General features: G+C 41.3%; 2 protein-coding genes across 2 annotated transcripts; both read left to right on the top strand.

Moving 5' to 3' along the window:
• The first annotated feature begins 53 nt into the window (after positions 1-53).
• yars2 (tyrosyl-tRNA synthetase 2, mitochondrial) lies at positions 54-4,228 on the top strand. Its single transcript, XM_008300796.1, has 5 exons — positions 54-841; positions 2,461-2,628; positions 2,767-2,922; positions 3,003-3,173; positions 3,841-4,228. Exons 1-5 carry the CDS (start codon positions 54-56, stop codon positions 3,998-4,000), a joined length of 1,443 nt encoding a protein of 480 aa, XP_008299018.1. The 3' UTR covers positions 4,001-4,228.
• Positions 4,229-5,733: 1,505 nt separating this feature from the next.
• cdkn1bb (cyclin dependent kinase inhibitor 1Bb) lies at positions 5,734-10,045 on the top strand. The gene is made up of 3 exons (XM_008300795.1): positions 5,734-6,527; positions 6,792-6,919; positions 8,383-10,045. The coding sequence occupies exons 1-2, from the start codon at positions 6,083-6,085 to the stop codon at positions 6,905-6,907; spliced, it is 561 nt and encodes a 186-aa protein (XP_008299017.1). The 5' UTR covers positions 5,734-6,082; the 3' UTR covers positions 6,908-6,919; positions 8,383-10,045.
• The last annotated feature ends 4,385 nt before the right edge of the window (positions 10,046-14,430 follow it).

Genomic DNA, 14,430 nt, shown 5'->3' with positions numbered 1-14,430 from the left:
ACTCTGTCCAACCTTGTGCCCTCCTCCTCCGTGTTCTTGTCACATTGTCCAACATGGCTGCGTCCATGGTGAGGAGCTGCTGTTTGGTACCGCGGCATGGCTCCTCCAGTCTCTTCAGACGAACACGTCCTTTCCTCACACTGAAGTCTAAATTACACCGCTCCTCTCCTGCACACAGCGGACTGCTCCTCTCTCTAAATAAACGCGGGATTCTCAAGGAGTCCTTCCCAGCAGACGCAGCGCAGGATCAGCTCCCCCGGCTGCTCCAGTCCGCCGCTCAGACCGTGTACTGCGGCTTCGACCCCACGGCCGACAGCCTCCATGTGGGCAACCTGCTCGCCATCATCGGCCTGCTGCACTTCCGCAGCGCCGGGCACCACGTCCTGGCGGTGCTCGGAGGGGCCACGGCTCAGATCGGAGACCCGAGCGGGAAGACGAGCGAGCGGGAGCGTCTGTCCGCGGACGTCGTGGAGGAGAACACCCGCAGCATCCGGGAGAGCCTCCAGAGGATTTTCAGCAACCACGAACTGCACTTCCACGACGGCTCCAGGCCTCTGGGCAGCGCGACGGTGCTGAACAACCTGAGCTGGTATAAGAACTGGGGCGTGGTGGGGTTTCTGTCGGAGGCCGGGAGGCACTTCAGGATGGGCACCATGCTCAGCCGCCACAGCGTGCAGGCCCGGCTGAGGAGCACAGACGGTATGAGCCTGACAGAGTTCACCTACCAGGTGTTCCAAGCTTATGACTTCCACCACCTCAACCAAATATACGGCTGCAAGATTCAGCTCGGAGGCACCGACCAGCTGGGCAATTTGATGTCTGGCCATGAGTACATTCACAAGTAAATGTCCATCCAAACAGAGGTCATCAGCAGAAACAGCAGCTGTCTTTTCTTCCTGTATATAGAGAGAGCTTCGTTCCGGACTCCATTGGGAAATCTGCACATTTACAGTGTATTCTTGATCATATGATGAGCAAACATCCAAAAAGCAGACTAAATGCTTTGTGTGGATTTTAAGGAGCTACTCTTCAGTTCTGCACTGCTTTTGAATTGTTTTTCATTTGCACAAGTTCATTATTTCTACCATCCAAAACAGATGTATGGTTATATGTGTCAGCTCAAATTTGATTTGCTCCATACCCTATTGAAAAGTCATTTAACCCTCTGGGGTCAATTTGACCCCATTCAGTGTTTAACATCTCTGAATAAGTCATTGGCATTTTTTCAGTTTTATTTAAAGGGCTATTTACACATAAACTTGAGTAACAATTTTAGTTCAGATTTTTTTCTGAAGGTTTAAATTGCTGGGGTCAAATTGAACCCAAGGATAAAAGAAGTCAGTAAATCTGAAGGTAATAGGAGGGTTAAGATAACCTTGTAAATTGTGATTACATATTTTATGTGAATTGTTAAGAGACACACTTCAGTTCTGCATACTTTCAATTCACTAAAGACTTAACTTTACCAGGTGACAAGCTTATAACCTCAGTCATCTGAAACAAATATAGAATTGTAAGATTCTGTTTAGAGGCGCTAACCAGCTGGAAAATGTGATGTCTGGCTCTGGCCATAAGTTCATTCACTAGTATATGTCTGTTATACTTTAACAATAGTGACACTGTTCTTTTTCCTGTATGGAGATGTAGCTCTGTACCAGCCCCCTTTTAAAAATCTGATCGTTTATCAGCGATCCTTGGCTAATGCACACAGACAACAATCTACTCTTAAATTGTGCATATTGCCTAACTTCAAAGCAACTTTTTTTAACTGTTAACTTACTGAATTGTTTCACACTTGGCTTTCTGCGTTTACTGTGCAGTTGTGCAATTTTAACAACACACATCACACATTAACAGTTTAGATGTATTATTTGTGAACAGATGGCAAGTAAAGCACCAAGTGACACTGACAAGAAAGAACTCAAGAATGTTACAACCCACATTGTATACATTACTGTTGGCATCAAATAAGAAATGATCTGCTGTTAATTAACCCAAATATATGACTTCTACCACCTTTACCAAATATATGCCTGTGAGATTCACTTTGGAGGCCCTGACCGGCTGTGCAGTTTGATGTCTGAATTCATAAGTAAATGTCCTTTGTAATTATACTATCTATACAGTATATCTTTTATATTGATATTTCATAATGCAGTAAAGTTCTGCAAAATCCAATATAAAATAGCCAAACTTGTGTTTAATACAGTGAACAGCGTTTGTCTATAGTGAGGATTACACAACACAACCCTTTTTTTTGTGGCTGATTGGTAGAATACAATTTATAATGTTATCACATCATCCCTCTTGGATTCCACTCAATGTTGAATCATTGCCCTGTGTTATGATGACTTTGCAGAAAGGCACCAGCAGTTGAGCTGCATGGATCAAACAATCTGCTCACAAAGTTGGATGTACTCTTACCAGCTTTGTAATACTGAAATCCTGATGTCTCTGCAGAGTGACTGGTGAGGAGGTGTACGGCCTGACCATCCCCCTTGTGACCAGCTCTGTCGGAGACAAGCTGGGGAAAACAGCGGGCAACGCAGTGTGGCTCAATAGAGACAAGACTTCTCCTTTTGAACTCTACCAGTTCTTCGTCAGGCAGCCTGATGCCAGTGTGGAGGGGTACGTAGAGGCTCATGATTGCTGTTGGTGTTAAAGCAAAGTTAAACGCATGATCGGAAAGCATCTCATTGTGGAATTATATTATAGATATTATGCACAGTAATAGGAATTGAGTTGTATCGTGTGGACATTTCACAGATACTTGAAGCTGTTCACCTTTCTGCCTCTGGCTGAGGTGGAGAAGCTGATGGAGCAGCAGAGAGAAGATCCAAGTAAACGGCTTGCACATAAACGACTGGCTGCAGAAGTGACGAAACTGGTGCATGGAAAGGAAGGCCTGGAGAGCGCCAAGAGGTCAGAACGGGCTCTGTGTGGCATTTCTATAAAGTGTATTGTATAGAGCAGGATGGTCATTTTTATTGTTATCCTTGCAGGTGTACCAACGCGCTGTATCACAGCAGTGTGCAGGCCTTGGAGGAAATGAGTGATGCAGAACTGCAGGAGCTTTTCCGGGAGGCTTCCTTCAATGAGCTGCTGTTGGAACCAGGGACCACTGTGATAGACGCCTGCCGCAAGGTCAACGCCATCCCTGAAGGCACCAGGGGGTGAGTTCTCCTTTTACCAATTCAGAAGTGTCAACTGCTAATTTCATTACTGCATTTAAAGCGCTCACAATGGCATCGTCAGATTGTTTATTTGACTAAACAACATCCCAAAAGAGAATCAATTTGCAGTGATATAAAACTGATACCAGCAAATCCTCATGAGAAGCCAGAGGCAGTTCATATTTGGTAGTATGAGTAATCAGTTTGCCACAGTAGTTGGTCATTTTCTGTCAGTCAGCTAATAATTTTAGAGCTGTACATCTGCATGTTACACTGATGTTCATGGATGTACATTAATTGACAGTTTAGGAGGCAGCAGGACAGTCTGTTCACTGAATATGTGATATCTAAATATTATCCACTTGCTAGTGTGAGCATACTTATACCCAGGAGTTGCATAATTAGATGTGTAGTGCACTGCAGTTTTGATGTTTACTACAAAGTTCCTTAAAGTATACTGTAGGTTTTAGCATATATGTATATATGTGTTAGGATATAATGAGGTGAAGATGGATTCCAACGTTGCAAAGTGTAGGTAAGTACTAAGTGTAGTGTAAGTCTGTGATATTATTTTGCAGGAGTGCAAAGACAATTCCTCACTACCTCAGGTAGGCTGTTTCGATACACACCTGTTTTTTAACTGACAGTGTAAATTTTTTGTGCACAGGTATCGGATGGTTTCAGACGGAGCAGTGTGGATCAACCACAAGCAGGCAGACAAACCAGAGCAGGTACTGATCCCCAAACTCCACATCCTGTCTAATGGACTCACCCTGCTCAGAGTGGGAAAGAAGAACTTCTACATCATCAAATGGGTCAGTCTCTAAGGCCTGCCTGATCCAGCAAGCGGCCACTATACCGTAATGGACTGACTGGGAAGGTAGGAGAGCACACCTCAGCAGGGTCAGTGAGGAGACTTTGATGGACTGATATTTTCTTGGGTTTTTGCTGTTGCATAAACCTTTCAGTGACTTCTCTTGTTGTCATATAAATATGTACATGTACAGATGTGATGTTTATCTAAAGCTATGGTATTAAAAAGCATTTGATATAAAGATTGTTTCCTGCTTATTTTGTGCAGCCATAGTTGTTTGGTAGAGTAAACACTAGGGGGCGTCATTGCCCCAGTCTTAAAGGTGGTCTGCAGGCTGCCACAGCTGCACCACATAGCCTGCTGTGACCCCTTAAGTAAATAATTGCTCACAGTAAAATTAAATTGCATCATTTCTCGCAAACAGGTTATGGTTCTATTTTAGGCAAATCGTGTTCCTTTAAATTTGATGAGAACATTAGGCCAACATCTGTCTTAATGCGGCTGTTTTTTTCTTTCTTGGAGGAAAGTGTAAATTACACCATGAAGAAAAGAATGGGGGTTTTGCTAAATTCGAAAACCTGCTTGGAAATTACCTTTCGATAGCTTAAAAAAAAAGATTTGTATTATATTTTCATAGTTTTTGAGGACTGGTACTCGATTTTCTGAAATGTGCAATGTTTTCACTGTGGTGTAAACAGTTTCCAACTTTCAGCATGCATGATCTTTGTCATTCGTTGCTTTTCTTTTTAGATTTTTTTTTTTTTTGCAGACTTTGACGTGTGTGGCTCTCTGGCCCTAGTACATCTGTTCTCTCTTTTTGTCCCCGGGGTCTGGTGGCAGATGAGGACAGGGTCTGCTGTGTGCTGACCTTGACCTTCTCTACTCGGCTCCAGATAATTGGTGGAAATACCATGTCGTAAAGACACACATTTGCCCAACTGGCAGAGTGTGGTATTTTCTTCTTTTTTTGTGTGTGTTGGCAATCATTGGAGAGTTTTGATATGGAGCTGGGGGTGGGGGGTATACCTACTTTAGCAGAGGGCCCACACCTTGAAGCTTTAGCCTAAGTATTTACAGAAATGTCATGTCTTAAGGTGGAATGTTTACAAGCAGTTCATTGTCAAACAATCCTTCTACGACATATTTTTTTATAAATCTAATTGGCACCTGTTTGATTTTATGTTTCTACAAAAATATGTAATTTGTTAATTGTAAATGCAGTGAAGTTTATGTGTTTTAAGGTTTATAAGAATATGGACTGAAGTTAAAACAAGACACACTCATGTCTCAAACTCCACCCTGAAGTTGTTTTTTTGCTCATAGGAATTAGTTTTTTATATTGGAATCATACTTTCTTGCTAGGTAATGTCTGAGTGAGTTTGCAGCTTTTATTGCTTCCAGTTTTGTTTTTTTATTTGATATTTGGTAAACTCATAAAAACATCCCATCTCATAGGCTTCTATAGAAAGGATTTGTTTTTCAGTCATGATTTATTTAATGCTACTTAAAGAGAGAATTAAGCATTTATGTGTTAGAGAGGGTAAAAATTGGGAAGCTCACTGCTGTATTGATCGCCTTCAGCAGTCTTGCATGAAGATCGTGTTATGCAGAGGTGCAGGATGTCGTTACCCTGCTGCAACTAGCTGGTCCACCTTAAGAAAAGTGGGCGGGCTTAAGCATTCTGACCAATCGGCGGCCTTCTTGGCATTTAAATAGCTCTGTGTGTCAATCATGTTTTCCTCCCCCCAGTCAACCTCCCCTCTCAATCCCAGCTACATCTCTCAATCGCCATATTGGGTCTGAGAAGGTTTGTCTGCAGTTTCTCTCACTACGGGACGAAATTGACAGAGCGGCTTCACATCCTGTGCACTTTGTTTTGATGACCGGCGGAGACCACCTTCGGCTTCACCACACCGCGGCCGTTAGCGTCTCCGGCTCGACGTATGCATGGCATAAGTCGTTTTACGCTTGTTTTTGGATCTTTCTCCGCGACGAGGAGATACCCGTTGTTTTTGAGCGCTGTGTTGTTTTTCATTTCTGCTGAAAACTGGACGCTCCCGGCTCTTTGAAAAAGCGTGTCTGTCTCGGGTGGAAAATGTCAGATGTTCGACTTTCAAACGGGAGCCCGACGTTGGAGCGGACGGACCCCCGGGTGTCGGAGCACCCGAAACCGTCAGCCTGCAGGAGCCTCTTCGGCTCGGTGGATCACGAAGAGTTAAAGAGGGATTTAAAGGGACATTTGCGGGAGATGGAAGAGGCTGCCTCCGCCAAGTGGGGCTTCGACTTCGCCAAACACACACCGCTGGCCAACGGAAGGCTCGAGTGGGAACGGGTGGATTGCAGAGACGTCCCGGATTTCTACAACCGGCAGCCGCGGAGGGAGAAAGGCGTCTGCTCCGCTGGGAATAACAATGTGGATCTAAATGGGAATCATAACTGTGTTGTGGTGGCTCCGAGCAGCGCAGACACGGGCAGGTCTGACGGGCCGATGGAGTGCACGGAGCAGTGCACCGGGATGAGGAAAAGACCTGCATGTCACGGTACTAAGATGTGCACCGAAATGACCTGTTTCCAGTTAGCCAGTTAGACACACCGGGGCTCGGTGCGACGCATCGAGCCCGGTGGTGCTGCTTCACTCCGCAGGGTGAAGAGCACCCACAATCATTTTCAATTTAAAAAAAAAAAAAGCATTTTAAAGAGTGGAGCACACTCAATAGGATCTAGCCTTTTTTCTTCTTCTTCTTCTTTTTTTTTTTTTTTTAGTACATTGGTTTTTAAATTGACGACAATCTCTACTTTTGCAGACCCCTCGGGCCAAAATAAGAGGTCACACACCAGCTCAGAGGAGGTTAGCTGTCCGAGCCTGAGCCACTCTGCAGAACACACACCCAGAAAGACCAGTCCCAAGAGGCAAACGTGAGGACGAGGAACGGTAAGAAACTGAGCTGGACTTGGTGCAACTTTTAAAAAAAAATCTTTTCTTTTTTTTTTTTCTTTTAAAAAAACCAGGATTTCTGTATGGGCTTGTTAGAAAACACAGACTACTCCCTTTTCCAGCTGTTCTCTTCCTCGGAAGGAAATTTGACAAAAAATATATATTTTTTAAAAAATGTATTTGTGTGATTTATTTTTTTATTTTTTCTGTAGTTTTAGCTCATTGAAACCACCTTGCATTCAGATTAAATGGTTTAAATTTAAAACAAGTGCAGCTTTCCCCATCAGGGTTCCCCTCTTTTTTATTTTCTTTCTTTCTTCCATGTCCGTGCCCTTCAGAGGTGCTGTCTGTCAGCCTGCCTCATTCATCTATTAGTAATAAGGGGAGTCGGAGTAGTAAAAATTCACCACAGCTTTCAGTTGTATTTTTGTTTTGCACCCCGTCGATGCACTATGATCGATACAGCAGTAGATAGAAGCCGCAAAAAAAAAAAAAAAAAAGGCTGCGCATTTTGCCCCTTTTTTTTTTTTTTTTTTTTACTACAGCCTGCCACGGCGAGCTGAACTGTAAACAACAAGTGCTGAACAACAGTGTAGTAGTAACACGTCAGCAGCCACTGCCCTCAGCACGGAGCAGAGCAGGGACGGGAAGGGGCTGGTCTCTCTCTCTCTCTCTCTCTGTGTGTGTGTGTGTGTGAGTGCTGCACACAGACACACTAATGTTACAACACACACATCTGTCCCTGCAGTGTGTGTGTGTGTGTGTGTGTGTGTGTGCAGAGGAGCCGTGCAGCTCTGACTGAAAATCAAGTGTGCTTGTTGGCCACGGCAAAGAAAAAAAAAAAAGGGGAGGGGGGCATGAAATCTGCATTGTCGTGGCAGGTTGTGAACTGTCAGTGCTGCAGTGGGAGAATGCAAAATCATCTTTCACTCTGCTGTAAAATATATATGTTAAAGGAGATTTTTTTTAGGGGTAGTTAACGGTTTTTTAGTGCACTGAAGTTTGCCCAACAGATGGCGTTTTTGATGAAGGGAAAACAGTTTATAGTTGTCTGAAAAACATGTTGCTCTCATGATTGCTGTTTTTGCTTCTTAATTATAAATTGTTGAGTGTAAAATTCAAGATGGTGAAAGTGCACCATATGCTTTTTTTATGATTATTTATTTTTTACATCCATGTATTTTGTGCAGACTCATAGAAATGAGCAAACTCTTACCTCTGTGCTGGTAAATAACTGAAGAACAAAGTTGTGTTTCCTCTGTCTCCCACTTTGTTTCTGCTGCTTACTGTGGTTTTTTTTCTCTCTCAGAAGACAAAGAGCAATAATCTTTCCATATTTGCAACTGTGCCCCCAAATTCAGTCCACTCTTATATTTATTTATTTTGTAGAAGTTGTGTCAAAGTTAACCATGCAACCACTTATTTATATTGTTTTCTCTCTCGTTTGATTTTACCCACAGAGCTGAAGATGCATTTCCCCCTCGTTTTTTTTTCTTTTTTTTAAAGTGGGAAACCTCAGTGTTGGCTGATTTATTTTTTTTTTTACTTTTTTTTTATTTTTGGAAGAGGATCTACGCAGCATCGGAAACATATCAACTCTCCTGAAGACGGGGGAGGACGCTGTTGAAGCACTGAATAGAAACACTAGAATTGTGGCACTCAATTAAAAGTTACTGCCTCTAAAAGCAGTCGATGTAGCAGTGTGCAATTAGGTTTGATTTCCTTTTTTGCTCCTTTTTTTTTTTTTTTACTACCTGTGTGTAAATAAATATATAAATATATATATATCTATATATATATTATATTTCTCTCCATATGTAGCACATAAGAAAACATTATGATTTAAAAACAAATCCTTTATGTAAAAAGGTGTGAATTTTGATTTGACTTGAAGAATTGCAGTGTAGTTTGATACATGTTTCCAAAATGCTGTTCTGTTTGTTATATATATATATATAATTTTTATATTATTTTTGAAAAGCAGTGTCATATTGTCACAGTCCCTAGTTGCTACATTTAAAACAACAATCATGGCTTCTTACAGTTTCTTAACAGTGTGTCTTCACTCCGTCATCTTCCTAACTCAGCAGTGAAGAACGGTACAAATGTAGCTCTTCTGTTGTATTTAAAAAAGAATTTTGTTCCTTTTTCCTTCCTCTGGTCATCGTGGTGTCACCAAGTGCAAGTTCTCCTACAAGATCTGGTTCCACAAGAAATCGATACGGGAAGAAATGTTTTTTTTTTTTCTGATATTTCTGTGAGGACTTTCTTTAAATCAGCCGATATTTATTGTGTAATTGCGGTGCTTTGAGCATCAGTTGAATCCTGGAATATAATCTTGTTTTTCTTCTGTCTCTCTCATGTTCTCCTGTACACTTCAGGCACATTGTTTGATTTTTTTTTTTTTTTCCCCCTGGAGTTGTGAGGTACTCAGATATTGAAGGACAAAGACCATACAAACTGCACAGGTTGTGTTCTCCTTGACTGTATTCGTTTCATGAGCCTTAATGCTCTTCAGAGAGGAGGCTTTCTGAGAAGGGTTGAATGTCCTACAATACCAAATAACATGGTTGCTTCAATATGGTTGCCAGCACTGCCTGTGCTCCTTAATTGACTTCACATTGTCTTACTTTGTGATATCCTAGACGTTTGTACTTCTTTTTTTTTTTTTTCATCAATGTTGTTAGCCTGCTGAGGATGCAACTGTGAACATCTAAAAGCTTCCCTTTATTTGCCTAAAGTGTGGTTTATATTCAAAGAGCCCAGGGTGCACCTGGATGGAGACACAAAACAGCTCGTCTCAGAAATGCAGTCACCATGCCTGTGTATTTGTGTAAATCTTTGAAATGTACATAATTTTGTAAAAACACTGAGAAATTATACTAACTTATTTATGTCCAGCTTTTTTTATGTAGAATAAAAAATGGGTTTTTGATTACGGTTATCCAAAGTGGCATTTACTTTATTATAATTGTTTTATTTTGTAAAGGCATATTTTTGGTAGTTTTTTTTTTTTCTTATCAATAAGGTTGCAAACTGAGCCTGATAAAATATTTGATGTGCATTTTGTAATGTGTGGTTATAAAATGTGTTGCAATCAATTAAAAGAGAAAATTAAATCTATCTGACTTGCAGTTGCTCTTTACACTTGGTGTAAATTCACAACACACACACTCAGGTTGGATGTTAAAACTGAACCAGCGCTTTGCTCACTCAGAATATAATTAAAGAAAATCAAACGGCAAAATTTTGTGTCACTATTAAAAGTCCTTAAACACGCTCAGAAGCGCAAAGTGTTTGCAGCAGCTGTGCGTCTGCAGACACCCCCGGTACAACACAGTGACACTCCCAATATGAATCCAGCAGCTTTCTGAGCAGGCTGATGATTGACACTCTGGTCATCCAATCAAAAAGAGAGTGGGGCAAGCAGACCACTTTTTGCAGCCAGTAACATTCAGTAACTTATCATGGGAATGGCTTTCATGGAAAAAATGTAAGGGCTCTGAGCTCAGAAAACGATCCTGAACTGCATGATTAAACACTGCAACTTGCATGTATTTGTTGTATTATTTTACCGGCGTGACCAGCATTTGTATTTCTGTTGGTGTGAGTGTGTGTGTTTTTAAGAAGAGGGGTGTGTGTGAGAGAGAAAGAGCAAATTAGACTGTTTTCACTTCTGTGTCCCTAGTGAGTGTGTTTTAAATTTATCTAAAATTTGTTTCTGTCATTACTGATTTTTTTGCAAATTTAATTTTTTTTTATTTTTTATTTTTTTAAACTACAATGTTGTACGCTGAGTGGTGAAACTGCAAGATACCTAGGAAGTGTGTTTAGGTACAAATTTAAATATATAATAGGTATTTCTAATTTAAATAAATCTATATTTTTTATAATGTAATCTTTAAATGTATGATAAATAAATTTCTATATTTATTGATTTTATTCCAATATTCAGCGATGGGATTGGAGGAGATGTTAGTTAAAATTCTAATATTAAAAGATGACAGATTTGGGTTTAGTTTGGTGAGCTTGTACTAAATTAGAATAATGACAAAACACACAGCAATCATCTTTGGACAGAAAACAAGTGAAGCTAAGTAATAAAAATAAATCATTATGTAATTATAACAAGAATTCCCATAGAAGTGCTGTTAGCCATGACAAACCAGCTAAGATGTGCACCTCTGCATAGACACCCATACCCAGTGTTTTATAGGTTTACTCAAAAACAGCACATTGGTGATTTAGGAATTAAGGGCCCAAATGACCTCTGGGTAAATGCAGCTGAAGAACCTTGCTGACACTTCTTAGAACCAAAAATAAAATTGTAAATAATAAAAACATGACCTAATGTTCACTTTACTGCTTAAAAACAAACTTTAAGTTATTATAATGGAACCTGTCATTTTTATTTCTTTACACCCAGCTTTTCTTTTTTTATTGTCATGTTTGGGTGATGCATGTGAACAGCAGAGCCTTAATCCGTGTCTAGCTGCTGTTTGACCTGTGGTAACTTTACTACACGTGTCTCAGTCGCTGTCACGGTGCATCTTCTGCCGTAAAACCCAAATTAATGCTTTCACTGCGCAGAATTTCCCTGCTTCCTCCTTGTGCCACCAACACAGGAAGACACCTGCAGCAGCGTTTTTAAAGCTGGGGTGGGTGGGGGTGGTTTATATATATGTGTGTGTGTGTGTGTGTGTGTCAGTAGTGGGGGTGGGGGTGGGTCCAGTCCTGAAGTGTGCAGGTGGGTAACCTCAGCTGAGTCGTCCACCCCCACTCTGAGCCCGGTCCATTGTCCCAGTGTGTGGGCCTTTGTGTGGAGGGCCATTGTGAGGGGCCGGGGCTGGCCACTGTTGTGTCTGGGGCTTCTCTGCTCAGACAAAGGGCCCGTCTACGAGCCTCCACCCTGCCCAAACAGCAGACTGACTGACTGACTAACTGACTGACTGACTGACTGTCTGACTGACTGTCTGACTGACTGACTGACTGACTAAATGGCTGACTGGGTATCTGTTTGGTTGACTGATTGATTGGCTGGAGCAGAAGAGGAAGAAATGTAAGTTTCAGTCCGTCAGCAGTACTCAGTGTACGTCAGTGTCACACTCTTTGAATCAGGAGCCTTTGATGCTCTGGCAAATTGTTTATCTCAGTCTTAAAAATTATTTTTGCAACAGTGCATTGCATAGGAATTTCACCCATACAACCCTTTTAACAGTGGTATGTAAACGGATTTTTCAGATCACAAATATAAACAAAAACAAAAGATAATTTTTAATGCAGTAGTTAAGATAACTTAGTTAAGGTAACTAACAGTTTACATGTGGGCCTAAATATTTCACAATGAGCATCTTCAACTTTTATGCAGCATAATTACTGGCTTAAATGTCATCAGAAGGCCTCAAATTGCCCCAGTTGATCATTTTAAATGAGAAACAAATGGAACAGTTCACCAGGCACCATCCTGACACAAGCAGTGAAAGACTGTTGCAGGCTGCTTGCACAGTTGAAAGTAGCAGCAGTTGCAATACTATGTCATCAACTGTATGTGTCAATGTTATCAGACACTATCTGTGCTAAATATTGCGCTAAATTTAGACAATTAAAACTGAAAGGGGTGATGCACCTTTTTTTTTTTTAGACATCTGTGTATGGAATAGTATTTTTATGGAATTATGACAGTTACAGTGATGTTTTATTTATTTTTTTTAACAATTATAAATGCTGTGAGGGCGTTTGAGATTATAAAAACTAAATCGAGAAGCAAAGTGCTGCAGGTTGCACAAAGGATTGACCCCAAAATGTTCAAAATGTGAAAATTTAAATTATGACAACAAAGCAAAACTTTATTGAATTTTTTTTATTAGGAAAAAGTATAATATTTGCATCTATTATTGCAGATGCTGGTGTGTGTGTGTGTGTGTGTGTGTGTGACTGAGTGACGGCTTTGCGTGGCTGTAAAGGGCAAGCCACAGTCATAGCTTCAGCATTTAAATAAACTATATTTTCTGTCTATACACTCAGAACATTTACACCAGGGAGTCGAGTCAACAACCTGTTATTACACAAGTGCAACAGGGTATTTTCTTACTTCTTCAGGCAATGGAAAGTACAGTTTCATTCCACTGAAGTAATAATTGCACACAGTTACAAAAAGTTATGCTTTTTGTGAAAGTCTGACAAATGTCTTTATGAATTATATATATTTGTATATTCCAGAACTGCTTGAGCAGCCTTGTGTGCAACACACTTCTTTACATTGTTCCATTCTGCATTTGACTTGCCCTTAACCCCTTAACGGATAATGCTTTATCACTCGGTGCTCATTCTCTTGAAGTGGCTCCTCAGAGTAATTGCTAAACAACTCTTTTTACACAATTGTTTCACAATTTTGTAAAGCACGTCTTCCTAAACTAAACTGTTTATCTGACAAGTACACCAAAATTGAGCACAGTTAACAGGGACACTCATTCAGGAGGTCATTCATGAGACGATACTGTGGCCGCTGTGATGCAACACAACGTCTCCTTGCATAAGAAACACCTTTTCTTTTGAAGCAGGAATGTCCCTGAAAGCATTCCTGTAACACTCCATCACAGCCACCCAAACAAAACCACAGTGAACTCGAGGAAATTCCAGTAAGCCAGTCAATCAAAGATGTGGAAGGCATCGCGGGCCTATTCCTCTCTGTGACATCTTGCATGTGCCAAGAATTCACACTTCCTTGCTATATCAACAGAAACAGGTTATCTTTTCCTGTTAACCACCCCAGCACTTAATATAAAGCCACAAGTTCCTCCCCATGTTTCCTGCCCCAGCCACAACCCACGTCATCAAGCTATTCCCCTGGCACCTTCGGCTGTGAATGAGGGGAAAGCAAGTGCCCACAAACAAACATCTTACATCCCTTTCTGTATGTCTTTTACCCTCTGTTTCTTTGTTTCTTCGGTACACCTCTTAACAGGCTGTGAGCAGGCCAAATTGCATCCGAATTACTGTATTTTTTTTTTTTTTCCATTTCTCTGAGCGGTTGTTTTAGCTTGCCTGGAATGCCCCAAGTGGGTGGGGTTTGGATGTCTTTTTGGACAGCTCAATTGGACTCAACGAGCCAGGCAGGCTGTATCAATACAGGAAAACTATTTCATTGAACAGCAGATGCACTGACATCACTTTGGTTCCTCAAATGCTGCAGTGTGACGCGCAAAGTGTGCGAGACAGAGAGTCGGTGGATGAGTGACAGGCAGGGAGGAGAGGTTAGGAGGTCAGAGATGCTGCGGAGCATTGAATGACAGATGTGCAGATGTGCATCTGCGAGGGAAAGAAAGGCGGAGGAGTGGGGGTAATGCTCATTAAAGCAGCACACCTGCAGCCTATCAAAGAGCCTTTATCTTTTATCAATCCAAATCTGCTGAAGCACGCAGCATGAGACGTGCAGAACAAGCAGGCTGCACTGCACGATCACTCACACTCATTCTCTCTTTATCTCTCTCTCTCTCTCTCTCTCTCTC

Source organism: Stegastes partitus, unplaced genomic scaffold, assembly GCF_000690725.1.
Source record: "Stegastes partitus isolate 25-593 unplaced genomic scaffold, Stegastes_partitus-1.0.2 Scaffold1591, whole genome shotgun sequence".
Classification (NCBI taxonomy): domain Eukaryota; kingdom Metazoa; phylum Chordata; class Actinopteri; family Pomacentridae; genus Stegastes; species Stegastes partitus.
Note: the sequence above shows the minus strand (reverse complement) of the source record. Positions and strands in the feature narration are given on the sequence as shown.